The sequence below is a fragment of the Mandrillus leucophaeus genome, unplaced genomic scaffold (assembly GCF_000951045.1).
Source record: "Mandrillus leucophaeus isolate KB7577 unplaced genomic scaffold, Mleu.le_1.0 Scaffold809, whole genome shotgun sequence".
Classification (NCBI taxonomy): Eukaryota; Metazoa; Chordata; class Mammalia; order Primates; family Cercopithecidae; genus Mandrillus; species Mandrillus leucophaeus.
The window spans coordinates 661,505-675,098 of NW_012108797.1; the positions used below are offsets into that span (position 1 = coordinate 661,505).

The window sequence follows — 13,594 nt, forward strand, 5'->3', positions numbered from 1 at the left end:
CTCAGTTGCTAAGAGTCCAGGCATTAAAACCAAATCCAAACTCTGTTCTTTTCTAGCAGTTAAAAAACATTATAAACTTCTTTTAGAAATTAATGAGAGTCATGGGCTCTCTCCTCAGCACATGCATACACCTTGAACAAATGTATATATCCGTCCTTGACCAAATGGGTGTACTCACCTACATACATATATGGGCACACATTTTTTTTTGAGACAGGGTCTCACTCTGTCACCCAGGCTGAGTGCAGTGGCACAATCATGGCTCACTGCAGCCTCTACTTTCCAGGTTCAAGCGATCCTCCCACCTCAGCCTTCTGAGTAGCTGGGACTACAGGCCTGCACCACCATGCCCGGCTAATTTTTTTTCTGTTTTTGGAGAGACCAGGTCTCGTCATGTTGCTCAGGCTGGTCTTGAACTCCTGGGCTCAAGCGATCCTCCTGCCTCAGTTTCCCAAAGTGCTGTGATTACAGGTATGATTCACCACATCCGATGGGCACACAATTTTGAACGCAAGTTTAGGAAGTCCATAGGTTTACTCTGTTGAGATTTTATGGCCTACTTTAATCAATAGAAATGTAAAACAGGAGAGTCAAATAGAAAACAAATGGTAAGATGAGAGACATAAACACAAATATACCAATAATTGGAATTAATGTAAATAAGATTGAATAAAATTATAAATTATATGATATTTATAAGAGGCACACTTAGATGTAAGAACAGAGAACAGCTGAAAGTCAAAATAAATACATGCATGCAGTAATCAAAGGAGAGCTGGTGTAGCTATGAAAAAAATCAACAGCGTAGACTTTAAGAGAAGAAATATTTCTAGAGAAAAAGAGATATATTTGATAGTAATAAAATATTTAATCTAACAGAAAGATACAAAAATTCTGAACCAGTATGTTCCTACTAACATTACTTCAAAAATACAAGACAAAAGGTATTAAAAATAAACGGAGAAATAGAGAAATATAAAGTCTTTGTGGGACATGTAAACATATCTCCTTAAGTAACTGACAGAATCATAAAAATTATCAGTTGAAGTACTGAAGATTTAAGCAATAAGAGTAACAAATGTGACATAATTTATGTTACATAGAACATAACCTACAAATGTTAAATATAAATATTTTTCAGGAGCAAATGTAGTGTTTACTAAAATTGACCTTATACTAGGCCATTAACCAAGTCTCAACACATTTCAAAGTATTGAAACAATTCAGAATATGTTATCTGATGACAGACAAATAAAGCTAAGAATTGATAACAAATAGATAAACAAATCTTAAAGTGTTTGGAAATTAAACAATACACTTCTTAATGATTTGTAAATAAAAGAAGAAATGACAATCAAATGTGCCATTCTCTTTAAATGAATGAAAATGAGAATGCAACACATGAAAATCTGTGGGAATATAGCTATATCTGTGCTTAGTAAAAAATTCTATGCCCTCAAATGCATACATTAGAAAAGAAGAAAGGCTGAAAAAATACCACTGATGTAAGTTTATCTGTAAATAAGTTTTGGAGAGTACAGAGCTAATGTCCAAAGACTAGGAGAGGCGTTTTAATTTTTTTGTTAGTTCATTTTTGGTTTTGTTTTTTCAGCTCCTGGCATTCAGGGAAATATATGTCAAAACACTGGCTGGCTGAAGACAAGCTAAAGGAACAGAGACTTCAGTCACTGTAAACAATAAGGAATACAGTATTTGCAAAAACAGTTTAGAAAAGTCACTAAATAAACAACTATAGCCTTCAACAATCAAATGCACACACACATGCACACAACCTTGGAGTAAGAAAGATAATATAATTTCCAGAATTAAAACATTGTATTATTCAAATGTTCACTTTTCAACAAAAAATTACAATGCATATAAAAAAGAAAAGTATAGCTCACTCAAAGAAAGAAAATAAGTTGATAGAAATATGCCAGATATGAGCCTTACCACAAAATACTTTAAAGCAATTGTTCTAAATATGCTCAAAAGTTAAATATGGTGAAAGAATAAAGAAAATCAGGAAAATAATCTGTGAACAAAATTAGAAAGAGAAATTATAAAAACAAACCACGCAAAAATTCTTCAGATGAAAAGTACAATAAATAAAAAATTTACTACAACTGAAAGATGTGAATCTTTCTAGAAGTTCAATAAACTCAGAGTAGGAGAAACTAAAACATGGGAATTCAAGATGAGATTTGGGTGAGGACACAGCCAAACCATATCAGGCTATGTGGTCTCTAGACACCAATTTCCACTCACACCATCTCTACCTTCTCATTTCATTCTTCCCCATCATATTACACATTTTTGCCTTTGGCAGTCTGAGAGGTCAGAAGTGGCACCTTCACCCCAGGACATTCATTTCCCTTTCTTTGGTTACCAAAGAGAGGCTACAGTTTTTCTTTGGGCTAGCAGCCATTCATATATCTTCTCTGACAAATTTTCTTTTTGTTGTTAATGCTCCCAAAGCATCTACCTCCTAAGTCCACTTCTTTTTTCAATAGTCACTGATATTCATTTCATCTGTGCTTTGAACATGCATGAAATTAATACAGAGCAGGATGTAGAGATGGGATGAGTATAATTGAAGTAATGCTTTTTTGTTTTAGTATTTTCTTGCCAGCTTCTCTTATTCTGATAATAAAAACATTAATAAAGCCTTTTTTTTATTTAGTGAAAGAAAGCATTCAAGGTAAGAAAAAAATACATGTTTTCTAAAGAAAATCGTTTGTTTCAGTAGAGACATGATATTACCTTCATTGTCCAAGTTTGTACTAAGTACAAAATGTGTTTGATTGGCTACATACATAATAAAAGTTTTCAGGTTTTTAAAATAAAATGAAGGCACCTGGCCTGGAACATGTATCATACTATCCCCTCACATACAACCTACCCTAGTTCACTGGGCCTTTTAACCATCTTTCAATCCAAGAGGCCACAAGTGGTATCGCCACTCTGTGACTGGTGTTTGCCTTTTAATTACCAGGGAAGGTCTTCTGCACTCTCTGCCCCACCTCCCCACAGCCAACACACAAACCCTAGACACACTTGTTCTCTGCCCTTATTTACAGTGCTCAAGTGGAAGCTGTCTTGGACCCTGTCTACTTTACCCCACCTGACCTGCGGAGCACAGTCTGCTGAGCCTTTCACCCCTGAATTCCACATCTCTAGAGCCCTAGGAGGTGCCTATCCTTGCTGCAGTGTTCCTGCCTGCCAGTTCATCTCTCTGGGGGCCCCTCAGCCAGGCTTAGGTCAGTGATTAAGAAGCTCTCACCTGCTGACCACATTGATTAACCTAGATCAGGTATTCTCAACTGGAGATGTTTGTGGACCACCTGAAATTGCATCAAAGTTACCTGTGAGTGTGTGTGTGTGTGTGCACGCACACACGCACATGTCTATTAAATACTTTGCCAATTTTTAGGGCCAGGTGCGATGACTCACACCTGTAATTCCAGCACTTTGGGAGGCCGAGGTGGGTGGATCTCTTGAGCTAAGGAGTTCAAGACCAGCCTGGGCAACATGGTGAAACTCCATCTCTTAAAAAAAAAAAAAAAAAAAAAAAAAAAATCCTTTGCCAAATTTTAAATTGCGTTATTTATATTTAAATTGTATTTTGCTGTTGAGTTGTAGAAGTTCTTTATGTATACCGGATACTAGAATATATAAATTTATAAATTAAATAAATATATAAATATACCTATCTTATCAGACACATGATTTGTAAATGTTTTCTTCCATCCTGTAGGTTGGCTATTCACTTTCTTGATGGTTTCCTGTGATGCACTAAAGTTTTAAATTCTGATAAAGTTCAACTTATCTATTTTTCGCTTTATCATGGTTTTGGTATCATTTCTAAGAATTCATTACAAAATACAAGGTTATGAAGATTTATCAATGTGTTTTCGCTGGAAAATTTAATTGCTTTGACTCACTGTATTGGTGTCTGAGCATTAAACAAAGCAGGCACCTCTCCCAGTCTTCACAGCCTGATCTCATGAAGGAGAAGACCTCCACCAATCTGCCCAGCCGGAGATTTTGGAGACTTCTAACAACTTTTTCCCTCCCCATGGGGAAACAGACAACTGTAGTTTTTGTTCCCTCACTCTGTGCTGAGCCGTGGGATTGGGGGAGGATCAATGGTGTCTCTCAGTCCTAGCTACCGTTTCATTCTCCTTGGGGCATCTGGACTGTGCTGGACCTGTCAGAGCTCCAGGCCTAGCAATACAACGCGATTTCTTTGGTCAGCTTCAGAGAAATTGGGGTGCTGGATGTGGTGGTCGCCTCTTTCCCTCCCTAGGGAAAGCGGAAAGCTGGAAGTTTTCATCTGCTAGTTTTGTGCTTAGCAGGGGTGAGAATCAATGGAATCACCAGGCCAAGCCACCACCTCTGTTCTTTCCTGGGTGTCTAGACTGTGCTGAAGCAATCAGAGCTCCAAGACTGGCAAGATAGGAGCCAGTCCTCTGGGAAACCCCTTGGAAAAGTAGGGGTACTGGACATGTGAACCTACCCTTTTTGTCCCCGGGATGAAGCTGGAAGTTAGGGGGTTTCTTTCTGACTATATGGCACTAGCTGGGGGCAGGGTATCTAAAAGAGGGTGTCCCAAATCTCCCTATCAACTTATGTGAGTTTGGTTTTGCGTTCTCTCAGAGTGCAGGAGCATTTCAATTAGCTTCTGATTTATCACAAAGGAAATTTCTGAAATGTTGCTGAAACAGTGTATTTGTTGGCAAGTTAGGAGAGCTTTCTATAATGCCATCTTGCTGATGTCATTCCCTCTATTTTATTTATCTTTGTTCTAATTTCTACTATTTCTTTCCTTCTGATAGCTGTATATGTAGCTTTCCCCATTTTTCTAGTTTGTTTAGGTGTAAAGTTAGGTTGCTAACTTGGAATCTTTATGCTTTTTAAATATAAGTGTTTAAAGCTATAAATTTCCCTCTGAGCATTGCCTTTGCTACATCCTATAAGTTTTGATAAGTTGTGTTTCAATTTTAAGTCATCTCAGAGTATTTTCTACTCTTACAATTTATTCTTTGAGCCATTGGATTGTAAAGAGTGCACTGTTTAATTTCCACATATGTGGAATTTCCTGTTTTCTATGTGTTATTGACTTCATGTTTCATTCAATTTTGGTTGGAGAAAATGCCTTGTGTGATTTTATTGTGTTTAAATTTATTGAATTTTGTTTTGTGCTTCAATATGGTCTATATCCTAGATAATGTTCCATCTGCCCTTAAGAAGAAAGTGTATTTTTCTGTTATTAGGTGGGACGTTTTATATATGCCTGTTAGGACCAGTTGGTTTATAGTGTTGTTCAAGTCCTCTATTTCCTTATTGAATGTCTATCTAGTTGTTCTGTTGTTGAGAATAGGATATTAATCTAACCTCGCTTGAAGCAAGAAAAAAAGCATAAAAAAGAGAACAAGATATTGAAATTTCCAACTATTATTGTATAACCCTTCATTTCTCCTTTCAATTTGTCAGTTTTTGCTTCGTGTAATTTGGGGCTCTGTTATTAGGTGCGTATATGCTTAAAATTATAATATCCTCTTGATGGATTGACACTTTATCAATGTATAATGTTCTTCTTTATCTCTATAACACATTTTAAAGTCCATTTTGCCTAGTATTAGCATAGCCACTTCAGCTCTCTTTTGGTTATTATTTACATGGAATATCTTTTCTCATTCTTTCACTGTCAAACAATTTGGTCCTTGAATCTAAAAAGAGTCGGCTTTAGACAGTGTAGACTTGGATCATGCTTTTTCAAAATCTATTCTGCCTATCTGCCTTCTAATTGGAGAGTTCAGTTCTAATAACCACGTTTCCTAGTTTCTGTATTTGATAACTGTGATATCTGGGGATTGTTGATCCTAAAAGGACTGCTTCTCCAAGGGTTAGCTAATTCCTAGCTATAGCAAACAACTCAGCTGTGAGCACCCCTTTCATTTGCAAACCAACCAATCCAGAACCCATAACACCAAATATCTCCTTTATCAGGCTCTCACTGATATCACGCTAATTATCAGCACTAATCACAATAGGGCCAGGTAACAGACAGCTAGAAACAGACTTTTATCCCTGAGCCATTGAAATGGTTCAAATTAGCCAATCCCAAACCTATGTATCCTGCCACACTTGTTTCTTCCCCTCCCCTCCCACCCCCCACACAAAAAAAACAATAAAGCCTCTTGCCTTCCTTTTTTCTTCACTTGCTCTGCCCATAACTGACTCTGGTGCTTCCTCATGTGGCCCTGTGTGTCATGGTATACTTTCTGTTTCTAGGTATCAGTGATTATAAAAAGTCTTTCCTCATGACGGTCATTTTTGTGTCAGTATATCTTACCATATTTGATTAAAACAAATCCTGGGTACTTTTAAAACATTAATTCATTTACACTTAAAGTAATTATTGATAGGGAAGGATTTACTTCTGCCTTTTTGCTATTTGTTTTCTATGTATCTATACCTTTTCCTGTTCCTCAATTCCCCATTACTGCACTTTTCTGTGGTTAATTGAATGTTTTTCTTGTGTACTTGTTTGATTCTGTTATTTCTTTTTTGTATATTTTTAAGTGTTTTTCTTTATTGGTTCCCCTGGGGAACACAATTAACATCTTAACTTTGTAACACATTTTTCTTTTATATAATGATGCCAATTTATTTTCAATACAAGAACTCTATTTTTTATAGCTCAATTCCCCCTTTATGTTATTGTTACAAATAATATATTTTTACCAAGTGTACATATTAACATACTTTTATAATTATTGTTTTATGCATTTGTCTTTTGAGTCATATAGGAAAAAAAGAGGCGTTATAAGCCATACATGCCATACTGCTTGCTTTTATATTTTCCTGTGTAGCTACCTTACTGTTGTTCTTTATTTTCTCATATGACTTTGGCTTACATACCTTGTATCCCTTTATTTCAGCTTGGAAGTCTTGTAAGACTTGGCAGAGGTCAGTAAATACATATGCAAATGAATCTACCTTCTATAGTATAAATGTACCTTAAATTATTCAATCAATTCCCCATTAATTAACATGAAATTATTCCTATGTTTTGCCACGAAAAGCAATGCTGCCTGCAATGAATATGCTTGTACACATACTTTTCTTTTTATAGATTAGATGCCTGAAAGTAAGGTTGCTTGGTCAAAAAGTATGTGTTCTTTTACATTTCCTAGCCTCCCTTGCACATATGTTGCGGCTATAGAATGTCACATAAGACACTTCTAAAGCTTATAAACAACCTCAGGTGATCCTTCTGCTATCCTTCTGGTAACCTTGGAAACCATGTATGCCTTCTGGAATACCAGACTACAGGACAAATTCAGGTTAGATACCCAAAAAAGCAATGGAGCAGAGCCATGCATGAGAGTCAATAACCCTCATTGAAATTATGACATGAAAGAACAATCAACTGTTTTCAAAATACAGATTTTGCATTTTTAAAAAATTAACTAAGCATAGTCTAGTCCATCCTAATATACTGATTTAAACACACCTCCAGTTTGGATCTCTTCTTTACAATTAAATACTTACCAGTTTGGTGGGTATCCATTCAGAAATTTATATATCTCCGTTTTGCATTTTCACTAAAGGTTATCATAGTGAATCTTACTGCCTTTATTCAACAATATTCCTAGAGATGCTTCAATATAAGAATGTCTTTCTTTTTAACTATTGTGTAGTTTTTCTTGATATAGATGAATCACAGTTTGTTTGACTATTTTCCTATTTTTTTTATTATTTATTTATTAATTATTATTATTATACTTTAAGTTCTAGGGTACATGTGCATAACATGCAGGTTTGTTACATATGTATACTTGTGCCATGTTGGTGTGCTGCACCCATCAACTCGTCAGCACCCATCAACTCGTCATTTACATCAGGTATAACTCCCAATGCAATCCCCCCCACCCTTGATAGGCCCCGACTATTTTCCTATTGATACCTTAGTCTGTTTTTAATATTTTGGCTCTTACAAACAGTGTCACAGTAAACATCATCTATGCTTTCCTGTGCATATCTGTAAATATATCTCTACAGTAATTCAGTGTGATGGAAGTGCTAGGTTGTATAGTCTGCACATATTTTACTGGTTTATCTTTTCCTTTTCCATTTCTAAAAGCTATAGAGATATTAGGGATATTTTCCCATTATCTGTCATGGTATTAAAAATATTTCTTCTCAGGCTATTTCTTGTCCTTGTACCTTTTATATTTTTTCCTTTATAACCTCTGGGTTTCTTTTTTGCTTAAGGAGATAATCACTATCACGAGATTATAAAAGTTATTTTCTTGATTTTTATTGTGATATTTCATTTTTGTTTCTCAGACTTTTGTATTTAATCCACTTTGGATACATTTTTGTGTGTTTGGGGAGTAGGAGTCTGTGTTTATTTTTCTTCTGATTGAAAAGTCCATAATGCTCAATTCTTAGGTTAATTTTTTTTGCAAATACGCAAAAGCCTTAAGTAAATACGCATATAGCTAAACATTTGCTCATAACTATGATTACTTTCTTAGGACAAATTCAAAGCAGTAGAAGTTAGGTCGTAGAATATGAAAAATAGACAGCATTTGGAACTTATTGTGAATAGAAGGACAAAAATGGATACCATTATTTACTCTCTCATTCAGTATGAAAATGCTTATATCTGCAATAAAATTATCATAAGTAAACATTTGTTTGCCTATTTGGTAGCAATATCTTGTCCTTTTTATTGTTTCTTTTTAGAATTGTCTTATTGCCTCCTAGTAAAGCTAAATAATGTTTATTCTCCAAATAGATTTATTTGGGTACTCTATTTATACGGGTACCCTATTTATGTCCTCTCCAGAATTTTTAGGGTATGATACCCTCATTTTACTTTTTAGGAGCCCCAAATGATCAATTATTAACCAGTATGGTCTTTGATTATAAGAAGACTCCCTCTGTACAGCCCAGATGAAACAAGGTCTATGATGTTTATCAGGAAGTAGTGGAGACCATGATTTCATGGGAATCCCAAAATGGGATGCCATGGCCAAATGCACAGAGATTCTGTCTCAGTGTGTTTGCACGTGTATGTGTGTATATGGAGAGATAAATGTCAGAATTTTGCATTTATTTTTTTAAGAGATGAGGTGTCACTCTGTTGCCCAGGCTGAAATGCAGTGGCTATTCACAGGCAAGATCATTGCACACTACAGCCTCAAACTCCTGGGCTCAAGTGATCCTTCTGCCTCAGCCTCCCCAGTAGCTGGGACTACAGGTGTGCACCAGCATGCCTGGCTAGAGTTTTGCATTTTAGAAGCACTCCAGATGATTATAATATAAGGAGATGACTTTTTGAGAGGGGCCAGTTATTTAACATTAGAATAATTTTATAGACTGAATTTAGGGAATAATCCCTTTCTTACTGGGCTCCTTTTAAAAATATAAGTTATAGTTTCTAGAGGAGTTATTGCCAACTTAATGTAATCAGAAGTAAAACTGGGCACGATAATTCTAACTAAGTATACATTTATTAAATACCCACTGTATGTTAATAAGATTAATCAATAGAAGTATAATGAAAAACTATGATGTGGTTTTTACTTTGAGATGCAAAATGTAAAAAATCCTGTTTAGAAATAATGCTTAGATTTCTATACATTTACATATATATGCTTTGTAAGACTTATATACTAATGTATAAGACTATATATTTATATATGCTTATATATAGTCTCACAAAGCATATATATTAAGCTTAACATATATGTATTAGTATACATGTCTTACAAAGCATATATATTTATATATGTACATGCACATATACATTTATGTGTGTGTATACGCGCGCACACACACATCTTAGTCTTATGAAGCATTTTTGCATGTTTCCGGGGAGAAAAAAATGAAAAGCAGGGATTTGGTTTTAGATTTGTTTCCTGTATCACATTGTGCAATTTACACGTCTCCGAAGACTATTCTGAACACAGTAAGTCAGGCCTGCCAGGAGCCTTCAGGAAGAGATTATCTCACAAGAGGACAAAGCCTCATTCCTTAGACTTAGAGCAGCAACTCTGAATACAGCATGATGCCTTTGACTCAGATTTATACTCCAGTCCAAATCCCAAGTGGACTCATCACATCTGACTCCTATGGAAAGGAAGGGTCTTGTGATTGAAAACAGATGGTGTTGTTTTGCTAAGGGCTCTCTCTGAAAGACACTGTGGCCCAAGCAACCCTAGAGAAGTCCCACCTGTGTTAAATGTCACTATAAAGCATAGAGAAGCTTTAGATGACAAGAGTCAGAGTTCAACCCACTGACGACCCCAGGGAACTCGGTGGGATTTTGGCCCTGAATGACTGCAGTGCATCAGCAGCACTGGGGCCAGCAGAGAGCATAGGGCCCAGCAGAAGGGGCGCAGTGTTGGGCCGGCATGGCAGGACCCAGGGGAGGAGACAGGGCTCAGTAACAGAGGACTGATAGGGAAGCCCCCACCTCTGCCTACTGGACTTGTTCCGGAGTACAAGTTGAATCATGCCAGGCCCTCTTTGAAGTTATTGGTGCTTCTATAGTGGGTTGGCGTTCTGTATGCACAGCAGGGAACAAGATCCCACTGAGTACAGCTGGTTACTGCCTCATTTCCTCCCCACAGCAGCCCTGTGAGGCAAATATTTTCCCTATGAAAAGACTGAGTCTTAAACATGTGTATCTGTAATAATTGCCAGTTTATTCCTCTGGCTAAGAGATCCAGAGGTAATTGAAGGTTTACATTTCATTTTTACGCTTCTGTTATTAAGAGTTTATTAAGTGTTTCGTTGCCTTCCGAAGGCGATTGACAAGTTCTTTTACTGTGTCTACTTTAGGGTTTTTTGTGACACAAGTAATATACACACATAAACATATATTCATTTTTTTGGCAAGTGAGAAGATGCAGATAGGCAAAAAGAAAAAAAAAGAAAAAAGAGATCACACAGAGATTCACTGTTAACCTTTGGTGTATAATAAAATCAGACACTTTCCTTTGCATTATGTCACATAGAAATGTACAAATAAAGTGTACATATATACACACATATATGTATACACTGTTTTGCAACTCGTTATTTTCACTTTGCAATATACAATGAGCATTTTTCCATGCAAATGAATGAGACCTCTTATTAAATGAATAAGATTGGGTCAAAAGATGAGATGTTGACAAGAGTCATATGTAAATCTCAGCAACATCAAAGGACTGGAGTAAAATGATAGCAAATATTTATCAAGAAAATGCAGACAAATAGAAAGGGGCAACATTAATAACAGAAAATAATTGAATTGTCAGGGAAATTAATTAAATGGGATAAGGACGGTCCCGAGAATGCCTGTGGTTAGAATGCAGAGCCCTAAATTTCTTTCTCAGACCCCTTATCTCTTCCAAACACCTTTCCATCTCATCTCCCTCCCTTGTCATTTCTTCATCTTTAAAATGCCTATAGTCTATGTCCTCTTTAAATTCTTCGAGAGACTGAAGCAGCCTCTGTCTAAAATTCCCTTCTGTTTGCTGGCGTTCAAATTCTCCATAGGGGCGTTCTTCCTCCCTCTTTGGCACGCTGCACTTTGGCTTTCCTTCGTTTTCTTTGCAGGGTTTTTGCATGATGTTGTTGTTGTTTCCTGCTTAACTCTAGAGAGAAAATGTAGAGATAAATTGCTTCGTTACTTTTGAAACAGGATTGTCAGTTTCTCTCTGAGGCAAGATACTTTCCCATCCCTACCCCACAGGTCCAGACCTCATAAGTCAGCCGCAGCTCCCTCCACCCTCTCATCTCCCCGTTTTCTCCCCTCCCACTTCAGGAACCCACCATTTCCCCAGCAGACAAGGCTAATGGCCTCTCCAATGGGCGGGAGAGGGGGAGCAGAAAAGGAGATGTACTGCGAAGCCGCAAATTTCGCCTAGCTTTTGCCCTTCCCGACTCCTACCCTCAGAGATCTCAGTCTAAGTGCCTCTGTCATACTGACCTGTGCGGGGTAGTTTCCTGCTCTTTTTCTTTCCCCCAGATGTGTGTGAACACAGACCCTGGGACCTGCAAACAAAAAGGAAGGGGCGGGGAGGAAGGAGCTATCTGTGAATCAACCAGCTCCAGAGACAAGACAGACGTTATTATTTTGAACCTGGGATTCTCATCATCACCGTCATCGCCTCCCGGATTTCTACCTCCTGGTACCTCCTTCCTGTCTCTGTTTTTTCCTTCAGGATTTCCGTTTCCACTCCCCACTCCTCACCCTCAGGCCTGGGCCTTGCAAGGCCCGCGTCTCCCTCCTTCGCACCGTCCCGCGCCCCACCCCACCACCACAAGCCGGCATTGAGTGAGGTGAACTATTTTCAAATGATCTCTAAATTTCTGTTGTCTCCATCCCAAGATTTCAGCCTTTCTCCACCCACCAACCCATACTCCAGGCCTAAAATTTTCTCTTGACAAAATTGGAGAAAGACCAGAAGGATAAAAAGAAAGTATGCCAGGGTGAGAGAAGCCGATTATTTCAAAGCTATCACTAAATCTCTAGGTGTCTCTCAAAAGATTTCGACCTACCCCCTTACTCCCTACTGCAAAAGATACAATTATCTCCGACGATTTTGCAGCGGTTTTGGGAAAGCAAGCCTGGACCTATTCCAGTCATTAGATTCACCCACTACTGACCCAGGGGTCCAGTGGTTCCTTCACTCCAACCTGCTGGGATTTAAGGAATTTACCTCTTCCTTGCCTTGGCCACAAGCACGCACGGCACGCTTGTCTGCAGGGCAGAAAGGAGCTGGTACCCAGAGGAGAAAGAAGCCCGGGAATATAAGGACTTCGGTTCACGTCAGCTCCTGATCACGTGAGGATTATGTCATTCCCCCATCTCTGGTCCCCACTTTCCCCTCCCACCAGCAGCGCTGCAGAAGTGGACCGGCTTACCAACCTCCCACCCCCCACCACACCAGGCCCTGTCACTCATTTTTGTCTTTGCTAATTCCAGAGGTCAAAAGTGGCCCCTTCTCCCTGTGGTCGGAATTTGTCTTTCTCTGATTACCAGGGAGGGGCTGCATTTTCACAAAGTTATATTAACCATTGTTACTTTTTTTGTGGTTGTGCTGAGAGGGAGGATTACTTATCCTTTTCTAAGCTATAAGAAAAGAAAAGTGGCAGTCTCCTCCATCCAATCTCCCCTCAGCCACCAATAGCCATCATTTCTCTTGCAGTTCAATCCTTGAAACCAGATTGGAGGGAACGGGGTGAATTAGAAAAGGAGGTAATAATTTAGATTGTGCTTCTTACTTTTGTTTTGATAATTTCTTATTCTTTTCCAAATTTTCCATAAACTTATTATATATTTTTAATAATCAGAAATATGATAAAGATATGTACATTTGAAAAAAGATTCAAGTTAGGAGGATAAAAAGGCCAGCCACCTGTTTCTGCTGCTGAAGTCATAATATAAATATAGATCCTTTAGGCAGACACATTTTTTTTTTATTATTATTATACTTTAAGTTCTAGGGTACATGTGCATGACGTGCAGGTTTGTTACATATGTATACTTGTGCCATGTTGCTGTGCTGCAACTCGTCAGCAC

At 37.7% G+C, this 13,594-nt stretch overlaps 1 protein-coding gene across 2 annotated transcripts; it reads right to left on the reverse strand.

The window, feature by feature from the left end:
- Window positions 1-10,706: 10,706 nt before the first annotated feature.
- On the reverse strand, window positions 10,707-12,850 carry TCEAL7 (transcription elongation factor A (SII)-like 7). Of its 2 annotated transcripts, none has more exons than XM_011967694.1 (3): window positions 12,732-12,850; window positions 11,999-12,117; window positions 10,707-11,663 (listed from the first exon to the last, which is right to left on the reverse strand). In XM_011967694.1, the coding sequence occupies exon 3, from the start codon at window positions 11,634-11,636 to the stop codon at window positions 11,334-11,336; it is 303 nt and encodes a 100-aa protein (XP_011823084.1). In that variant the 5' UTR covers window positions 11,637-11,663; window positions 11,999-12,117; window positions 12,732-12,850; the 3' UTR covers window positions 10,707-11,333. The 2 variants fall into 2 exon arrangements, with proteins under 2 accessions (XP_011823084.1, XP_011823085.1); XM_011967695.1 differs by having other exon boundaries at window positions 11,999-12,063; window positions 12,732-12,798.
- Between the last annotated feature and the right edge of the window lie 744 nt (window positions 12,851-13,594).